The 15,125-nt window shown below is 45.4% G+C and overlaps 1 protein-coding gene across 2 annotated transcripts in view; it reads left to right on the forward strand.

The window, feature by feature from the left end:
• Positions 1-15,125, forward strand: part of CREB3L2 (cAMP responsive element binding protein 3 like 2) — a 110,113-nt gene that overhangs the window by 58,062 nt on the left and 36,926 nt on the right. Inside the window, exon 2 of one of the 2 annotated variants that reach the window (XM_059396336.1) lies at positions 6,265-6,541. In XM_059396336.1, the coding sequence (XP_059252319.1) occupies positions 6,265-6,541 (277 nt within the window). The remainder of the gene's footprint in view (positions 1-6,264; positions 6,542-15,125) is intronic. The other variant, XM_059396337.1, reaches the window with a different exon arrangement.

The following is a 15,125-nucleotide window of genomic DNA, read 5'->3' on the forward strand; positions in this document are numbered from 1 at the left end:
GGCTGGGATATTGTAGAATGATAATAAATTGAGACAAGAGATAGTTGGGGAGCGCATGTGATCAGTGCTCTGTACCGGGCTCAGAGGGAGCTGGCTGAAAATGTTCACTTCTTGATTATGGAGTTTATAAGGCCCAAGGGTAAAAGGTTTAAGTAACTTGGCAATGAAAGGGACACCAAAGAAGAGTAAAAATATGTCTGATTAAGAGATACATATTCCCAAGAAGCTATGTCTGTCTAGGATAACTTGTAAAAGAAATAGATTCTTCTTCTCCTTCTTCTTTTTTTTTTTTTTTTTTTAGGTAGTTTCCTAATGGATAGGAAAATGAAAGGATATTCTAGAAAGAACACTGTGAAAAAACAGTGTGCAAGTACAGATGCCAACATGTAATTGTTTTCATCTTTATAGTTTTTTTTTTCTTTTTCCCTAAAGAACTTTTTAAAAAATTGATTGCTATGCCAGCGAAGTGTTGGGGGTATCACATGCATTATTTAACTCAATCCTCACAACGGGAAGCTGCTACTGTTGTTCTGTTTACATTACAGGAGAAACAGACTGAAATTTAGGGATCTGAGCTCCTCTTGCACTGAGGCCCATATAGCTAGGAGCCAGGATCCAAACTCAGAGCAGTCTGGTTCTGGAGCTGTATCACCCAAGGTCATAAGGGCATGAGTAGCATTGGAGTAAAAGTATCAGGCTTTAGAATCAAGGGAGGCAAGACTTTACAGGACAGCTGAGGCCGGACTGGAGGATATTAAATGTTGGGTATTAGACCAGGAGAAGATGAGACCTTGACATAGGTTCTTCCCCCCCACACACAAGATTTTATTTATTTATTTTATAGAGAGAGACACAGTGAGAGAGGGATCACAAGCAGGGGTAGTGGGAGAGGAAGAATCAGGCTTCCTGCCAAGCGGGGAGCCTGATGCAGAGCTCGATCTCAGGACCCTGGGATCATGACCTGAGCCGAAGGCAAATGCTTAATGACTGAGCCACTTGGGTGCCCCATTGACTCAGGTTCTTAAAGCAGGTTGCCAAGGGCCTTCTTCACTGAGGTGGGCAAGGAACACTCCTCTCATGAGGCAGGGGTTCAGCCCCGTCAGGCGGTTTCTTCCAACCCAGAGATTCAGTGATGGGACTGGGAACCCTTGGGCAGAACCGTGCACCGAGGGCAAGGGCCTGTCCATTATCATTACTGCTGGCGTCCCATAGAAGTGATGTTGGAGCCTCCCGGTCTAGAAACTCCCCCGCATGTTTCTGTACTGAGTACGGAAGACTCTGTTTGTGGTGGACGAGTGGATGGACTGTCTGTGAAATCTACATGAGTGTTTTGAAATTCCAGCCCCTGCGACAGGTCGGCTTTGGAGACAGACTTCAGTGAGGCCCTGTTCCGTAGTGGAAACTACGTGCGTGGACTTCGAAACCTGTGACCCCAACCCTGGGCAATGCACCTGACTTCCCCGAACCCCCATTTTCTCACTGGTGAATGGACATGTGTCTGCCTGATAGGAGAGCTCCTCGCTCACTTTCTGGGAGTCTAATAGGTGAAGCGCTTCTCCCCCAGATGGCCTGGCACCTGGTCCCATCCAGGTCCTCATCGCTGATCGGTGGCAGCTTCCTGGTGTTATACCCGATGGAACTTCTCCTTGCATTTGGATCGTGAAGCTCCAGCACCTCTTTCTGGAAGAAATACTGGGGGCAAGTTTGGTCAATTTGAAATAAGAGGACCTCAGTTCAAGGCCTCGCTCAAACAGTAGGCGACTGAGGTCTTGTGGGCACTCATTGAGGGGAGAGCTATGAAAATACCTTGTAAATCCAGACAGCTTGACCAGAGTCTTAGGCAGAATGGTAAATGCTATTATGCCATGCAAATAAACATTTCATAACCCTCAGATTCACATGCACGGTCCTTTGCTCAAGTGTTTGCAGGATCCAGGAAGGCTCCCTGTTTGGGGAGGTTCACTTCGCTCCAAGACCATATGCCCCCTCTCACCAGCTGCCAGGAATGATGGGCCGGTTCTGGCCTCATCCTTGTTCCAGCAGGGGGATGGTGACCTGTCTGCTGAGCCCCTGAGCCCCCAGCTGCCATGGAGGTCCAGTAGGAACTGATCAGCTGGGCTGAGTCACAGAACCCGGCTGGGACAAGTTGGGACAATATCTTTTCAATCACAGATATTCCCCTGGGACCTACTCAGTGTTCATCACCTTGCCAAGTTCCTAGGTGCAGGTGGCAGTCAGGTTTGGCTGGTCCTTCTCCCAACGAGGTTCCTTTCCCAGAGGGGAGGTTAGCATATTGCCTTCAGGAATGACTGCAAGTTCTTCAGGACTGTCTATCATTTAGGGCTACATTGTTCGGCAATGTAGTAATTACTACAAAACCCAAAGTAGAGGGAGTTCAGGGACGGTTAGCAGCGTTTGAGAAGGTTTATTATTGGTTATCCGGGGGATGTTCACAAAAACATTCATTACTGCTGCCCAGGAGAAGGAAAACGGTGTCCGCTGAGTAGCCCAACCTGGCAGCTTCCGTGGGAAAGCAGGGCAGTCAAAGAGAGCCTTGGCTCAGGGTAGAACAGGATTCCAGAGGTGTAGTAGGGTCAGCATAGCTGGCCAGAGTGGACATTGTCGCTCAGGGGAGCGAATTGTGGCTGGGAATTACAGGGACTATGAGTTTGGCTCTTGAGTTTGCATTTTAATGTTGTGTTACTTATTTCTCTTTCTGCTCCCTGAATGTTGGCCTCAGAAAGAACTCTGTCAGATACTTGCAGAATATTCACCATCAGGCAACCACGAAATTTGTCTTTTGGGACATGCTGAGGGAGTTGTCGAGTGATCTTACAGTCTGGAAACCTGGCTCTTAACCTTAGCCTTGCAGATGTTCTGCTCCTTGCTCAGCAGAGCATGTCTGTGGACTAGCAGCATTAACGGGGAGCTGGTTAGACATGCAGACCCCCAGGTCCACTGGACTTGCGAGTCACCATCTGTGTCTTAAGGGGATTCATGGGAACATCAGAGTATGAGAAGCACTGGCCTAAATGGCAAGCCCAGGAAAGTCATGGCCTTTCTGTTGTCTTCCTTTTTATTTCGTATCCCCAATACCTAGTTCAGGTTTAACACATGGTGGCTCAATAAGCCATGAGTCTTCCTCTGACTTGCGTATAGCTCAGGCTCTAGGGACATTGTAAGTTTCTAGGGAACTAATTGTAAAGTGGGGTGTATGGGGGTGGGGGTGGTGAGTAGGGTTGGGGTCACCCTTCGGAGGTTGAAAAATTGAAGTGAACATTAGAATCACAGGTGGTGGGGGTGGTTTTCATACGGATGATTTTGAACAACTCAAAACCTCCGAAGGTGGGTCAGAGGATTTGTAATTTTTTTTTAAATTTCCCATTATTTCCAAGAATGTTTATTATAGTATCACATATAATAGATATTTAGATATCTCTCAAGAAGAAACAGATTAAGGGGTGTCTGGGTGGCTCAGTCAGTTAAGCATCTGCCTTCAGCTCAGGTCATGATCCGAGGATCCTGGGATCGAGTCCTGAGTTGCCAGGTGTGGTCCTTGCTCAGTTGGGAGCCTGCTTCTCCCTCTGCCTGCTGCTCCTTCTGCTTGTACTCTCTCTCTCTGTGTCGAATAAAGAAATAAAATCTTTTATTTTAGATTTTATTTCTTTATTTGACAGAGAGAGACACACTGAGAGAGGGTACAAAGCAGGCGGAGTGGGAGAGGAAGAAGCAGGCTTCCCCCAGAGCAGGGAGCCTCATGTAGGGCTCGATCCCAGGACCCTGGAATCATGACCTGAGCCGAAGGCAGATGCTTAAGGACTGCGCCACTCAGGCACCCCAATAAATGATATCTTTAAAAAAAGAAGAAATAGGTAAATACAATGGAATACAAATTAGAAGTTCAGATGAATGAAATAGAGCTGCGTGTATAAACATGAATGAATCTAAAAAATGTTTTTGGAGGGAATAAAGGTGCAGAAGGATGTGTGAGGGAAGGTACTATTTATTTAAAGTTTAAAGTGTTCTTATGTATGTAGTGGAAATACGCATATGTCAGAGGAATGTAAAGACCTGAGTGGGGATGATAACCAAGTTCAGGGTGTTGGTTAACTTTGGGAGGGAGGAAGGGAAATGGGTGGACGCTTTAATAGTCCCTTCATGTTTTATTTCTTTAAAAAAGAAAGAGTTAAAAAAAAAAAAGTTGCAGCAGGAAACATGGAAAAATAAGATTTTCCCCAAAGGAATGGATACGTACTTATTCGTGGTACTGTTTTCTATAATTTTTCTGAATGTCTTAAATATTTCATTATAAAATGACTAAAACAAAGTCTCCTGGTGATTTTGATGCAGGCACTTGACTTTTGGGAATTCTTGCCTGAGATGCTTCTAGGGGCTTTTCAGTTCTAAATGTGTTTGTGTGCAGAGCATTCATCCCCAAGTGCCTCTCTTATTCTTGTAGATGGCTGGTATCTGTCAGGCTGTGCTCAAGCCCGTGGCTTTCCTGTATTCTGTCCCAGTGAGATGCAGCCACTTATGTTGGTGATGTTGGCAAAACTCGACTCTGAGGACCTCGCCTACAAGGGCCTCTTCTGTTGTTGTCTCCTTCTCTCCTTTATTAAAGGAGAAGTTGTATCCTAGAACTACCATAATCTTAGAGCTCTAACCTCCATCCTTCCCATCCCGAAGGTGTGTTCATTTTCAGAGCACCTTCCCTGACCTTCAGTCGTAGGGCTTAGTATGCCTGTGGATCTCAAGAGCTTTCTTTGCCTACCCTGGGCATCACCTTTTGCGATCAGTTCTCCAGTTGTTTTATCTGCTTTTGTAACTTCCTTTCTATACCAGAAGTGTCCCTAAAATTTAATCAATAAAGATGACACTATTAGTCTGTGACTCAGGAAGCTTAAGAAAGATGAAATGGTTCTAGCAGCTGGTGCCAAAGGGGACTTTCGTATTTAATTTAATTTTGTTGTTAATATTTTGTATTAATTATTTTTATTAACATATAATGTATTATTTGCCCCAGGGGTACAGGTCTGTGAATCGTGAGGCTTACACACTTCACAGCACTCACCATATCACATTGTTATTATTATTTTTAATGTAGTCGGTAGTGGTAGTTCTAAACCAAGGATGAATCCCTCCTCCATTTCCCCAGCCCAGGGACATTTGGCAATCTAGAGACATTTCCAGTTTCCAAAACTAGGGAAGTGCTACTAGCATTGAGTAGGCGCTAAACATCCTATAAAACACAGGAACCCCACCACCACCACCACCACATAACAAAGAATTATCTGGTCCAAAATGTCCATAGTGCTGAGATTGAAAAAACCCTGTTCTGCATACCCTCATACCATGAACATCCCCCTATCCATGAGGGAGAGTGGTTGGGGCTGTACCTATGGGACTGTGGAACAGGGGATCCAGGGGTCCCTGTGAATGTGTGTGTAGACCATTCCTGTATCATGTTCACTGCATGGTGTGGGCTAGAGACTCAGTGGTGTTGGGCTCAGTGGAGACTCAGTGGAGATGGAGGATGAGAAGAGATTAAGGAAAAACTGCAGAGGAACAGAGTCTCGGTGGTGGGGAGAGCAGAGGGAAGCGGCCTCTGATGCCTTTGAACTTGGCACCTTGCTATAAATAGTACCCTCATGCTGTAGACATACAGGATAGTGTGTTTAAAAATATTCCCAATGAAAATGTGGTAGATAGTTCCAGTGATGGCTTCTAGTGATCTGCACTGACCTTCACCCACACTTGTCTGCCGTGATTTTGCCGTTCCTCTCGTCAGGAGGTGGGAGTCCATTTTTCCAGCCCATGCCTCTGGGCTGGCCTTGTCACTTGCCTTGACCAAAAGAATGTGGAGGGAGTGTTGATGTGCGACTTCTGAGGCCAGTCAGCTTTGGTTTTCCTCCCTGTTAGCGCCTTTCTGGAATCCTGGGAAGAATGTCAGCCTGCCACAGTCTCTGAAGGAAGGATCCAGGCATTTGGCTGGCCCGGCCCCACATAGCTCCCAGCCAACCTTCCAGCTCAAGGAGCTCACATGAGATGAGCTTGTGTGCCTAGCCAGTTCGCAGGGTCGTGCGGAATAATAAATTGTAGTTACTCGAAGCCTCTAAACTTTGGGGTCGTTTGCTCCCTAGCCACAGGTGACTGGACGTTGTATGTCAGTGACTTCATCAGAAGCAGCAGATGACGGATCTGCCCGAGGATGTTGGGTAACTCTCAGGTCATGGTTAAGACTTCTTCCTCTTTTGTGTCTCGTAGCACTTCTCAGAACTCCTGGATGAGTTTTCCCAGAACGTGCTGGGTCAGCTCCTGAATGACCCTTTCCTCTCAGAGAAGAGCGTGTCGATGGAGGTGGAGCCGAGCCCAACATCCCCCGCGCCTCTCATCCAGGCGGAGCACAGCTACTCCTTGTGTGAGGAGCCTCGGGCCCAGTCACCGTTCACCCACGTTACCTCGGGCGACAGCGTCAATGACGGTAAATCCAGAGCAAGAGCTGCACCGGGGACCTTGGCTCTGAGCTCCTCGGGGGTGCGGAGTGAGTGTTACACTCTTGTCGGCCCCCACTTTAGCCCCATACGTGCTCCACGTAAAGCCTGGGGCTGGGGCTGTGGGGAAATGCAAAAGTGGGGGGGGGACATTTCTCTACCCCTGGCCGGGTGGTCTGGGAACTTGCTGTCACTGAGTGGCTTTCTTTGACCCTGTAAATGGGGCAGCAGGGCATCCTTTTGCAAATCAGGTGGGCTTCTCTGGTTGATAATTCCAGGAAGCCCGTCATTTTAAGAGGTCATGTCATTTTTTTTTCCATGTCATTTTTCAGAAGAATTTTTCTGACCGCTCCTCTCCTCAGATCCTTCATGGGCACCCTGTCAACCCACATTAAGTCTGGTCCCTTGACCACATGCATATGAGATTTTGGTGAGCGTTCCCAGGGCACTGAGCCTTCTAGGTGACATTTCTTGCCCATCGCCAGTGCCATCTGTATGATATTTGTTCAAGATCGAGTTTTCTTGGCTTTAGAGTGTTGAGCTGTTTGCCCATTTGTCTGGAAAGTGACTGTCTTCCATGGCTGAACTCCTATATCACATATGATCAGTGCCTTAAAGTGTAGCCATTCATTCACCTAGTGGTTCTTGAGTTCACGGGTGAGACAATGAAGGAAATAGAAAGAAAAAAAAAATGTACACCTTGCTCTCCTAGAACCTATCCTCTCGGGAACATGAGAAATGTATACAACCAACAATAAAATTGTTGAACGCATGCTAAGGGTGGGGTGAAGGTGATGTATTCTGCAGCCAGACCTCACTTTAAGATCTATGTCAGGGACTAGTTAGAGGCAGGCTACTTCATGTGGTCAAACCCTACGTTTCTTGTGCATAAAAGTAGGACAAGTCAGCGTCGACTCCATGTCTTGTTGCGAAGATTAAACATGAAACTCTGCACCAGCGCCTAACCCGGGACCTAACTCATAGTAAGATATTGTTCTTAGCTGCTGTTGCAATCCTATTATTCCAAACCAGGAGCTGTAAGAGGCCGGCAGGACCTTAGGTGATCAGGAAATTTGGGGGGAAGATTTCTCAACTTCCCAGGCCGTGTGCTCCAATGACGTATGATAGTGGGTTCCTACCCGTTGAACTTACGGGGGATTATTTTCTTTTTGTTCGTTTATTCTTCATATGTCTGTTAGACTCTGCGAATGTGCTTGAGATTATAATCTTTAAGAGCGCAGGGACAAACTACAAATCTAATGCAGCTGGTTTCTGGGACTAATGAGTGGAAATATTTCTCTGGTAGTTAGGGTACTCATGAAGTCAGGACTCCAAGGAGTTAGATGGGATGAAGGTATGAAACGATTCATGAAGAATATTCACTTCTGTTCAGATTCATTCCCTATTACACAATCTCAAACAGTCCTCCATTGTTCTGCAGAATGAAGCCAACCTTTGAGTGTGGCTTTTGAGGTCCTTTGTGGGCTGGGCTCATCCTCCCTCCCTCCCCCACCTTGTCCCATAGCTCCCCGTCTGTGTGGCTCTGGCAGTGACTTCTCCACGCCACGCCGGACACGGCCTTCCCTACTCGGAGTTTCCATTGCCTTCTCTCGCCCTCTCGTCAGCCCCACTAGTCACATTCCCACTGATCCCTCAAGACTCAACCCAGTGTCCTCCGGACTCTCCCCCCGGACGTTGTCAGCCTTTATGTTTTCATAGCACCTTTTTTGTTTGTTTATTTCATTTTTTCCATTTTTGTAGAGACTGTCACACTTGCCCTTATATTTCAGCCATTATTTATATTTCTGTTCTCTATTTGGAGTGGGCTGTAAGCAGGTGTGATTATGTGTTCCTGGTACTTGCTTGGCACTCGGAAGGTATCCGATGAGCAGTTACTTCATTGAGTTAATTGTGCAGTCAGTTGTTAAGGGAGAAGGTGCGGAAGAGGAAGCACATTCCTCATCTCTGGTGATGGCGTCAGGGAAGACACCTGCTCTCTTCTTCCAGGCATTGCTAGTTCTCTAATGATGCCAGTACACTGGGCTGGGTGCATTTGATCCGGTGGTATTTCTTGGCTTCTAGCAGCTATCTTGTGTAGAAGCAAACATTGGAAGAAAAAGTAGATATTTTATAAATGCTTTATGATTCACTCTTCAGATTCACGTCATAGCGATCTGTCGAGTAACTACTTTGTACTTCACCTGCCAGGGACTGTCCTAAGCATTGAGGGTAAAAGAGCAAACACAGTGAACAAAGATCTCTGCCCTAGTAGAGTTTATGCTCTAGGAGATAAGGGTGGAGTAGAAAATGAGAAAAGGAACGAAGTAAAATATATGGTTTATTAGATGGTGATGAGTAATATACAGAAAAATAAACCGGGAGGAGGGGTAGGGCATTGCTAGAGGAGGTGGGCAGGTGTCTTAGTCCGTTTAGTAAGCTTTAACAAAAATCCCAAAAGACTAGATAGCTTATAAACAACAGAAATTGCTTCCTTACAGTTCTAGAGGCTGGACGTCCCAGATTAGGATGCCAGCAGGTTTGGGTGAGAGCCCTCTCCGGTCGCAGACTTCCTGGGCTTTCCTTGCATGGTGAAAGAGACAAGGGAGCTCACTAGGGTCTCTTTAATAAGGGCACGGTTTCTATTTGTGTGGGCTCCATCATGACTTAAGCACTCTCAAAAGGCCCTCCACCTGATACCATCACATGGGACATTAGGGTTTCAACAGAAGCATCCGCGGGGAGCACGAACATTCACACCATAACAGGGGAGGGGGAACTGAAATCTTAAATAGGCGAGACAGAGCCTTCTTGGAAGGTAAGGTCCGAGCAAAGATCAGCAGGAGATGAGAGAAAGAACTAGACATGTCAGGAAGAGGCTTCTAGGCAGAGGACACAGCAAGAACAGAGGGCAGAGGCCGTGTGACTTGAGTCCTAACCACAAAGCCACACTTAATAGTGAGACCATTAGTGTCTGTGGGGTTGTCAGCCCCTCGGTGGCCTGGCTGTTCTAGAATATGCAAGCTAGAGAAGGCCTCGATGATCAAGGCAGACTGACTTTCCCCTCAGTTTTGAGGATGTTTGTTGAATACCTGCTGTGTGTCAAACACCGACCTACAGACTTAAAGGACACAGCAGTGAAGTTTAGATCCCATCGCTAAGTAACTCAGGGTCTAATGAAAATGCGACCTACCCCATGTGCTTTACCAGACAGAATATAAGCAACGTCCCAAGGGGAAATGAAACTGGAGGAGTTCAGGACAGAGGGAGCACGTGGGCAAGGAAGGTCATAGGAAAGGTGGCTTGAATGAGGCAGAGCTTCCGGGGCCTGGATGCGTAGAGGAGCGTTGAAACAGTGGGAGTGACTGGAGGGAAGCAGAGGGAGGCCTGAGGGCTAGGACATTGATTCTTCTGAAGCAAGATCTCTAGCGAAATGACTGCAAATACGCAGGTTTCCTTCTCTTCTATGATGAAACGATTTCTTTCTTTGTGTTTTAATTGTGATTGATAGAAATGCAACGTAGGGGAACTCCATGCCATCTATGCCAATAGTGTTGGGGAAAAAGAATCAGGGAATCTTTTCCAGGAAGCCTTTCTTATCATTAGGCCAAAGCACACACCTTTCAGTGCCCTCACCTCCTGCCTTGTTCTATTTATAGATCCTGAGCTGCAATAGACCTGTGCTAGTAATTTGCTGAGAACAGTTAATAGTGAGTCAAATATATTTTGCAAAGGGTTTCTGACCCACCGTTCATGTTCAAATATTGGTATTTCTCTGAGTTAGAGCCCCCTTTCTCAGCCAGCAAAAGCCCTTGTATCAGTAGGGAATAGTGAACAAGGAGAGTAACTATTTGGACCGCGAAATCACAGTTAAACACCGTACATGAGTAGACGGGGAACTTGCCCGGGAAAGCTTTGTCTAGGTCTTAGCTTCCTGTATTTTCCTGAGTTTTATGTGAAGGGGCGAATGTTTGGGAACAGCATTGTTTTATTCCTTTGAACCCCAGTTTGCATCTGCCTCGAGGGAGGAGCAATCCCAAGGACCCCCCAACACCTTGTACCACGTGTTCTGTCCTTCTCCCTGTTGGAGAAGGGCGGTAGCTGTTTAAGGCAGTGAATCACGAGGCAGCCTTTAAAAAATTGCTGTTCACATTAAATTTAATACCCTTTTTCTCTTGCATTGGGAAAACAGCATAAGCAGAACGAGGAGTCCTTGTTTCTAGCGACGGATAGTGAGGCCGTCATTTCATTATACCTGGGAAAGCCAGTGATTCAGAGCTCCTTCTTCAGTTTTCCTGAGATGAACTGGAATTCTTCTATAGCTGCCTTTAAACCTAAAAGAAAGTGATACACAATCTGAGTACCCTGTCCTGGTTCATTGGGATTTTTCTCCCTCTTTCTCCCATTACCGTCTCTTCTTCGGTCTCCCACTTCTTCCTTCTTCTCTGTCCTTCCTCGTTTTCTCCATGCTTATTCTCTCTTCTCCCCCATCCCTCCCTCCTTGAACCCCAGGCCAGTTCCATGGGGCATATGTAGTGAGTGCTGTTCTTCTTGTTAACTTACCATGGACCCAGATGGACTGTAGATCCCTAAAATTGTATACAACATTTGGGGCTCTATCTACTTTTGTCAGTTTTTCTTCTGAGAGCATTTATACCTTTTTTTTAGATCCTCAAAAGAGTCTGTGACACACACACACACCACCACCCCCGCCTGCCAAGAGGTTGAGAAACACTGATCTAAGATTACATAGGAATCATCTATCCTCAGGACCGAATTTGACGATAGACTTCTCTGAAACGCTAGAGCTAAAGAACTTCATGTGGGCTTGCCAACCGCAACTGCCAGCCCGTAGAATGTGGGCTTGGCCTTCAAAACCACCAGAAAGACATCCTGCATTGAGCTCATTCATTTCTCCCCATGATTAAGGCTGTTAACCACATGCCAGGCAGGGTTTTGTGTTCTACAAAAACAGAGAGAGAAGAAGAGAGAGAGAGAAGGTTAAACATCCAAGTAAAATGTCTGTGGATATTTTTATACTCTGATTGAAAGGGGAAAAAAAAAAGCTTATATTTGAATTATTTGAATGACCAAGTCTTGTGCCTTACCATGTGGAAGGCGTCGTCATGAGTTATGCTATTTTAGTCGTCTTCCTTTGTAATTAAGTCGGGATGCTAGGTGCTCATTTGCTTTGTTCTTCAATTTCAGTCTTCTTCCTAAAGAAAAAGCTTAGTAGTGCTGGAGGAAGTCTGTTTAGAGAGAACTAGACATGGCCACTATCCTCCCAGATGAATAAGAACAAAATTAGAATGCACATAAAATACCAACAGACTCAGCAAAAAAAAAAAAAAAAAAAAAAAAAAATACATGTACTGAAGTGATCGAATACAAGATTTCTACCATGCACAAGCCGAGGGGGCTTTATTTGGGGTGGAATAAGGAACTGTAACTGTGGCTGTTCCAGGTTCTAGAGAGGGTGGGACTAGGGACATAATAATTATCTTCCTTCCGATTAAGCGAGTTGGGCTTTTCACACTAGCCAGGGCAAGGGATGGCTGAGTAGGGAGGCTTAGTGTGGAGACCCTGAATTTATGGAGCTGTTTTCACAGGTGGGAATGAAAACTCTAGTGTGTGAGCTAAAGAGGAGCAGTGCTGCTGGTAATTGTGAAGCCTGGTGGAAGCCGAGACTTGGGGTTTGGGGGAAAACAGATTTTTAGAAAAGCAGGATGGTGTTTTGGGGAAGAGTAGAAGAAAATGATGTCACGTGGCGGATGAGGCCACAGCACGGAAGGTGTGCCTGGACCCGGGTCCGGGAGGAGGAAAGGGGAGGTGTGTAACATGGATGGCAGAGAAGTAATGGGGTTTGGACTAATTGGGCTGAAACGCATGGCCCGATTAGCACACGATCTTGTACGCGGGATAAAGGGGAGAGATGAGTCATAAGGGACGGGTTTGCAGCGTGCAGTGTTGAAGACATCTTGATGTTGCGATGTTCCAAGGAGGTGGGGCCTCAAAGAAAGTCACAGAAACACGCCAAACGAGCTGTATCTTCGTTACATTTTGTTCGCGCTACTGACGAGAGCATCAGTCAATCAGAGCCATCGTAGTGTGTGTGGATTCAGGGGTTAGAAAAGAAGTTGTGTCGCTGATCTCCCCACAGAGGGGAACTAGGTCCTCTCACATGGGCAGGCTGAGACTCAGGTAGGGTTGGACAAGCAGAGGAGCCTTTGTCCTCTCGGAGTCCAGCCCCTGCGCTTATGACAGAAGCTCTTTTGCTATTTACCACCCTTCTTGGTGATGGTGATCTTGTATCTTGGTGATGCTTTCTTTTCCTAATAGGCAGGAAGAATAATGAGGCTTCCCTTTTAAAAAGAAAAGAAAGAATGAATGAATGAGTGACTTCTTTGCCTAATCCCTGCAATGCTAGAATAGCAACAGAAAACAATGTGGACATTCATCTAGCAATTGAGATGACTTTGGATATTCACACATGAGAGTCATTACTTTACTTAGGGAAAAGAAGTGTACAGGAGAGGTTGTTGTGTGTCTTAAATATTTTGAAGTCAACCATGCCTTCCACAGGTATTTATTTATATCATACTCTAAGCATGGTGTCTGAGAGGAGGACCAGAGCTGCTCAATGCGGAATGCCTGCTCATCTCTAGAGTCAAACTGTCTAAATTTGAACTTGGACCCTGCCACTTACTAATGGGGTGAGCTTAGGCACATTGCTCTACTCTCGTGTCACTTTCCTGATCTCTAAAATGAAAATAATGATACTAGTACATGCCTCGTACTGCTGTGGTGGGGCTTCCATGAATTAACGTGTATTAAATATTTACAACAGGGCCTGGCAGTTAGTAACCACCAAATAAATATTATTACCTTTAAGCAGGTGACTGCAGAATTAAATATATACCGCGCCAGCTGGCTGCCGTAGGAATGACGGCAGTAAGGGAAAGGGGTTCTCCTTCCGCAGGCACAGAAGGGACACAGAGTTAGGGAAGTGCTCGAGAGAAATCGTGCTGATCCCAGAGGTCCATCTGATACATGAAAGCACTGAGAACAGTGCCTGGCACCTAGTGAATACTGAAAACATTGGTCTTAGCCTGGGAATCTACCTCAGGAACACTGGGATCTGAATTCTATACAAACCGAGGTGAAGATAGCAAGAACCAATATTGCATTTTAGTAGTGGCTAATTATGGGCTCCAAACACTTTAATTGACTACACTCAATTTTGCTGGAGATTAAAATCACTGATTGGCAATATACTAGAGGGACAAAGAGAAGAGGGTGAGAATCCCAGGTCTGCCCCATACCAACTGGGTGACTTGGGGTGAGTCACTTAATCTCTTCAGTTCCTTGTCTAGCAAGTATGTGTAATTAGATGCACCTGCCTTACCTGGCTGCTCTTAGGATTACATTAAAATATGTAAAGCTCTTAGACCAATACTTACACACATAGTAAACACTCACAGAGGAGTGTTTGCTATTTTTACTGTTTTCACTACTTCATCCAATCACTCATGACTGAAGGTTGTTTCAGGGTCAAGGCTCTCAGGGAGAGGACCATGGACAGACAGGCCTCTACCTTTCATTCCAACATGTGGTGGGCTGCTGTTTAATAGGATTCCAACACATTCAATCAATGCTTTCCCTTCTCCCAGCCTCCAGAACCCAGCCTTAGCATTTCTTCCTTTAAGAGCTTTTTGCATCAAAAATCCGTCAAGGCTTCCTGGGGGAATTCTACCAAACATTTAAAGAAGAACTAATTCCTATTCTCCTGAAACTGTTCCAAAAAATAGAAATGGAAGGAAAACTTCCAAACTCATTTTATGAGGCCAGCAACACCTTGATCCCAAAACCAGACAAGGATCCCATCAAAAAAGAGAGCTATAGACCAATATACTTGATGAACACAGATGCGAAAATTCTCACCAAAATACTAGCCAATAGGATTCAAACAGTACATTAAAAGGATTATTCACCACGACCAAGTGGGATTTATTCCAGGGCTGCAAGTTTGGTTCATCATCCGCAAATCAGTCAGTGTGATACAACACATCAATAAAAGAAAGAACAAGAACCATATGATACTCTCAATAGAGGCTGAAAAAGCATTTGACAAAATACAGCATCCCTTCCTGATCAAAACTCTTCAAAGTGTAGGGATAGAGGGCACATACTTCAATATCATCAAAGCCATCTATGAAAAACCCACCGCAAATATCACTCTCAATGGAGAAAAACTGAAAGCTTTTCCACTCAGGTCAGGAACATGACAGGGATGTCCATTATCACCACTGCTATTCAACATAGTACTAGAAGTCTTAGCCTCAGCAATCAGACAACAAAAGGAAATTAAAGGCATCCAAATCGGCAAAGAAGAAGTCAAATTATCACTCTTCACAGATGATATGGTACTATATGTGGAAAATCCAAAAGACTCCACTCCAAAACTGCTAGAACTTGTACAGGAATTCAGTAAAGTGTCAGGATATAAAATCAATGCACAGAAATCAGTTGCATTTCTCTATACCAACAGCAAGACAGAAGAAAGAGAAATTAAGGAGTCAATCCCATTTACAATTGCACCCAAAACCATAAGATACCTAGGAATAAACCTAACCAAAG

The sequence above is a fragment of the Mustela nigripes genome, chromosome 4 (assembly GCF_022355385.1).
Source record: "Mustela nigripes isolate SB6536 chromosome 4, MUSNIG.SB6536, whole genome shotgun sequence".
Classification (NCBI taxonomy): Eukaryota; Metazoa; Chordata; class Mammalia; order Carnivora; family Mustelidae; genus Mustela; species Mustela nigripes.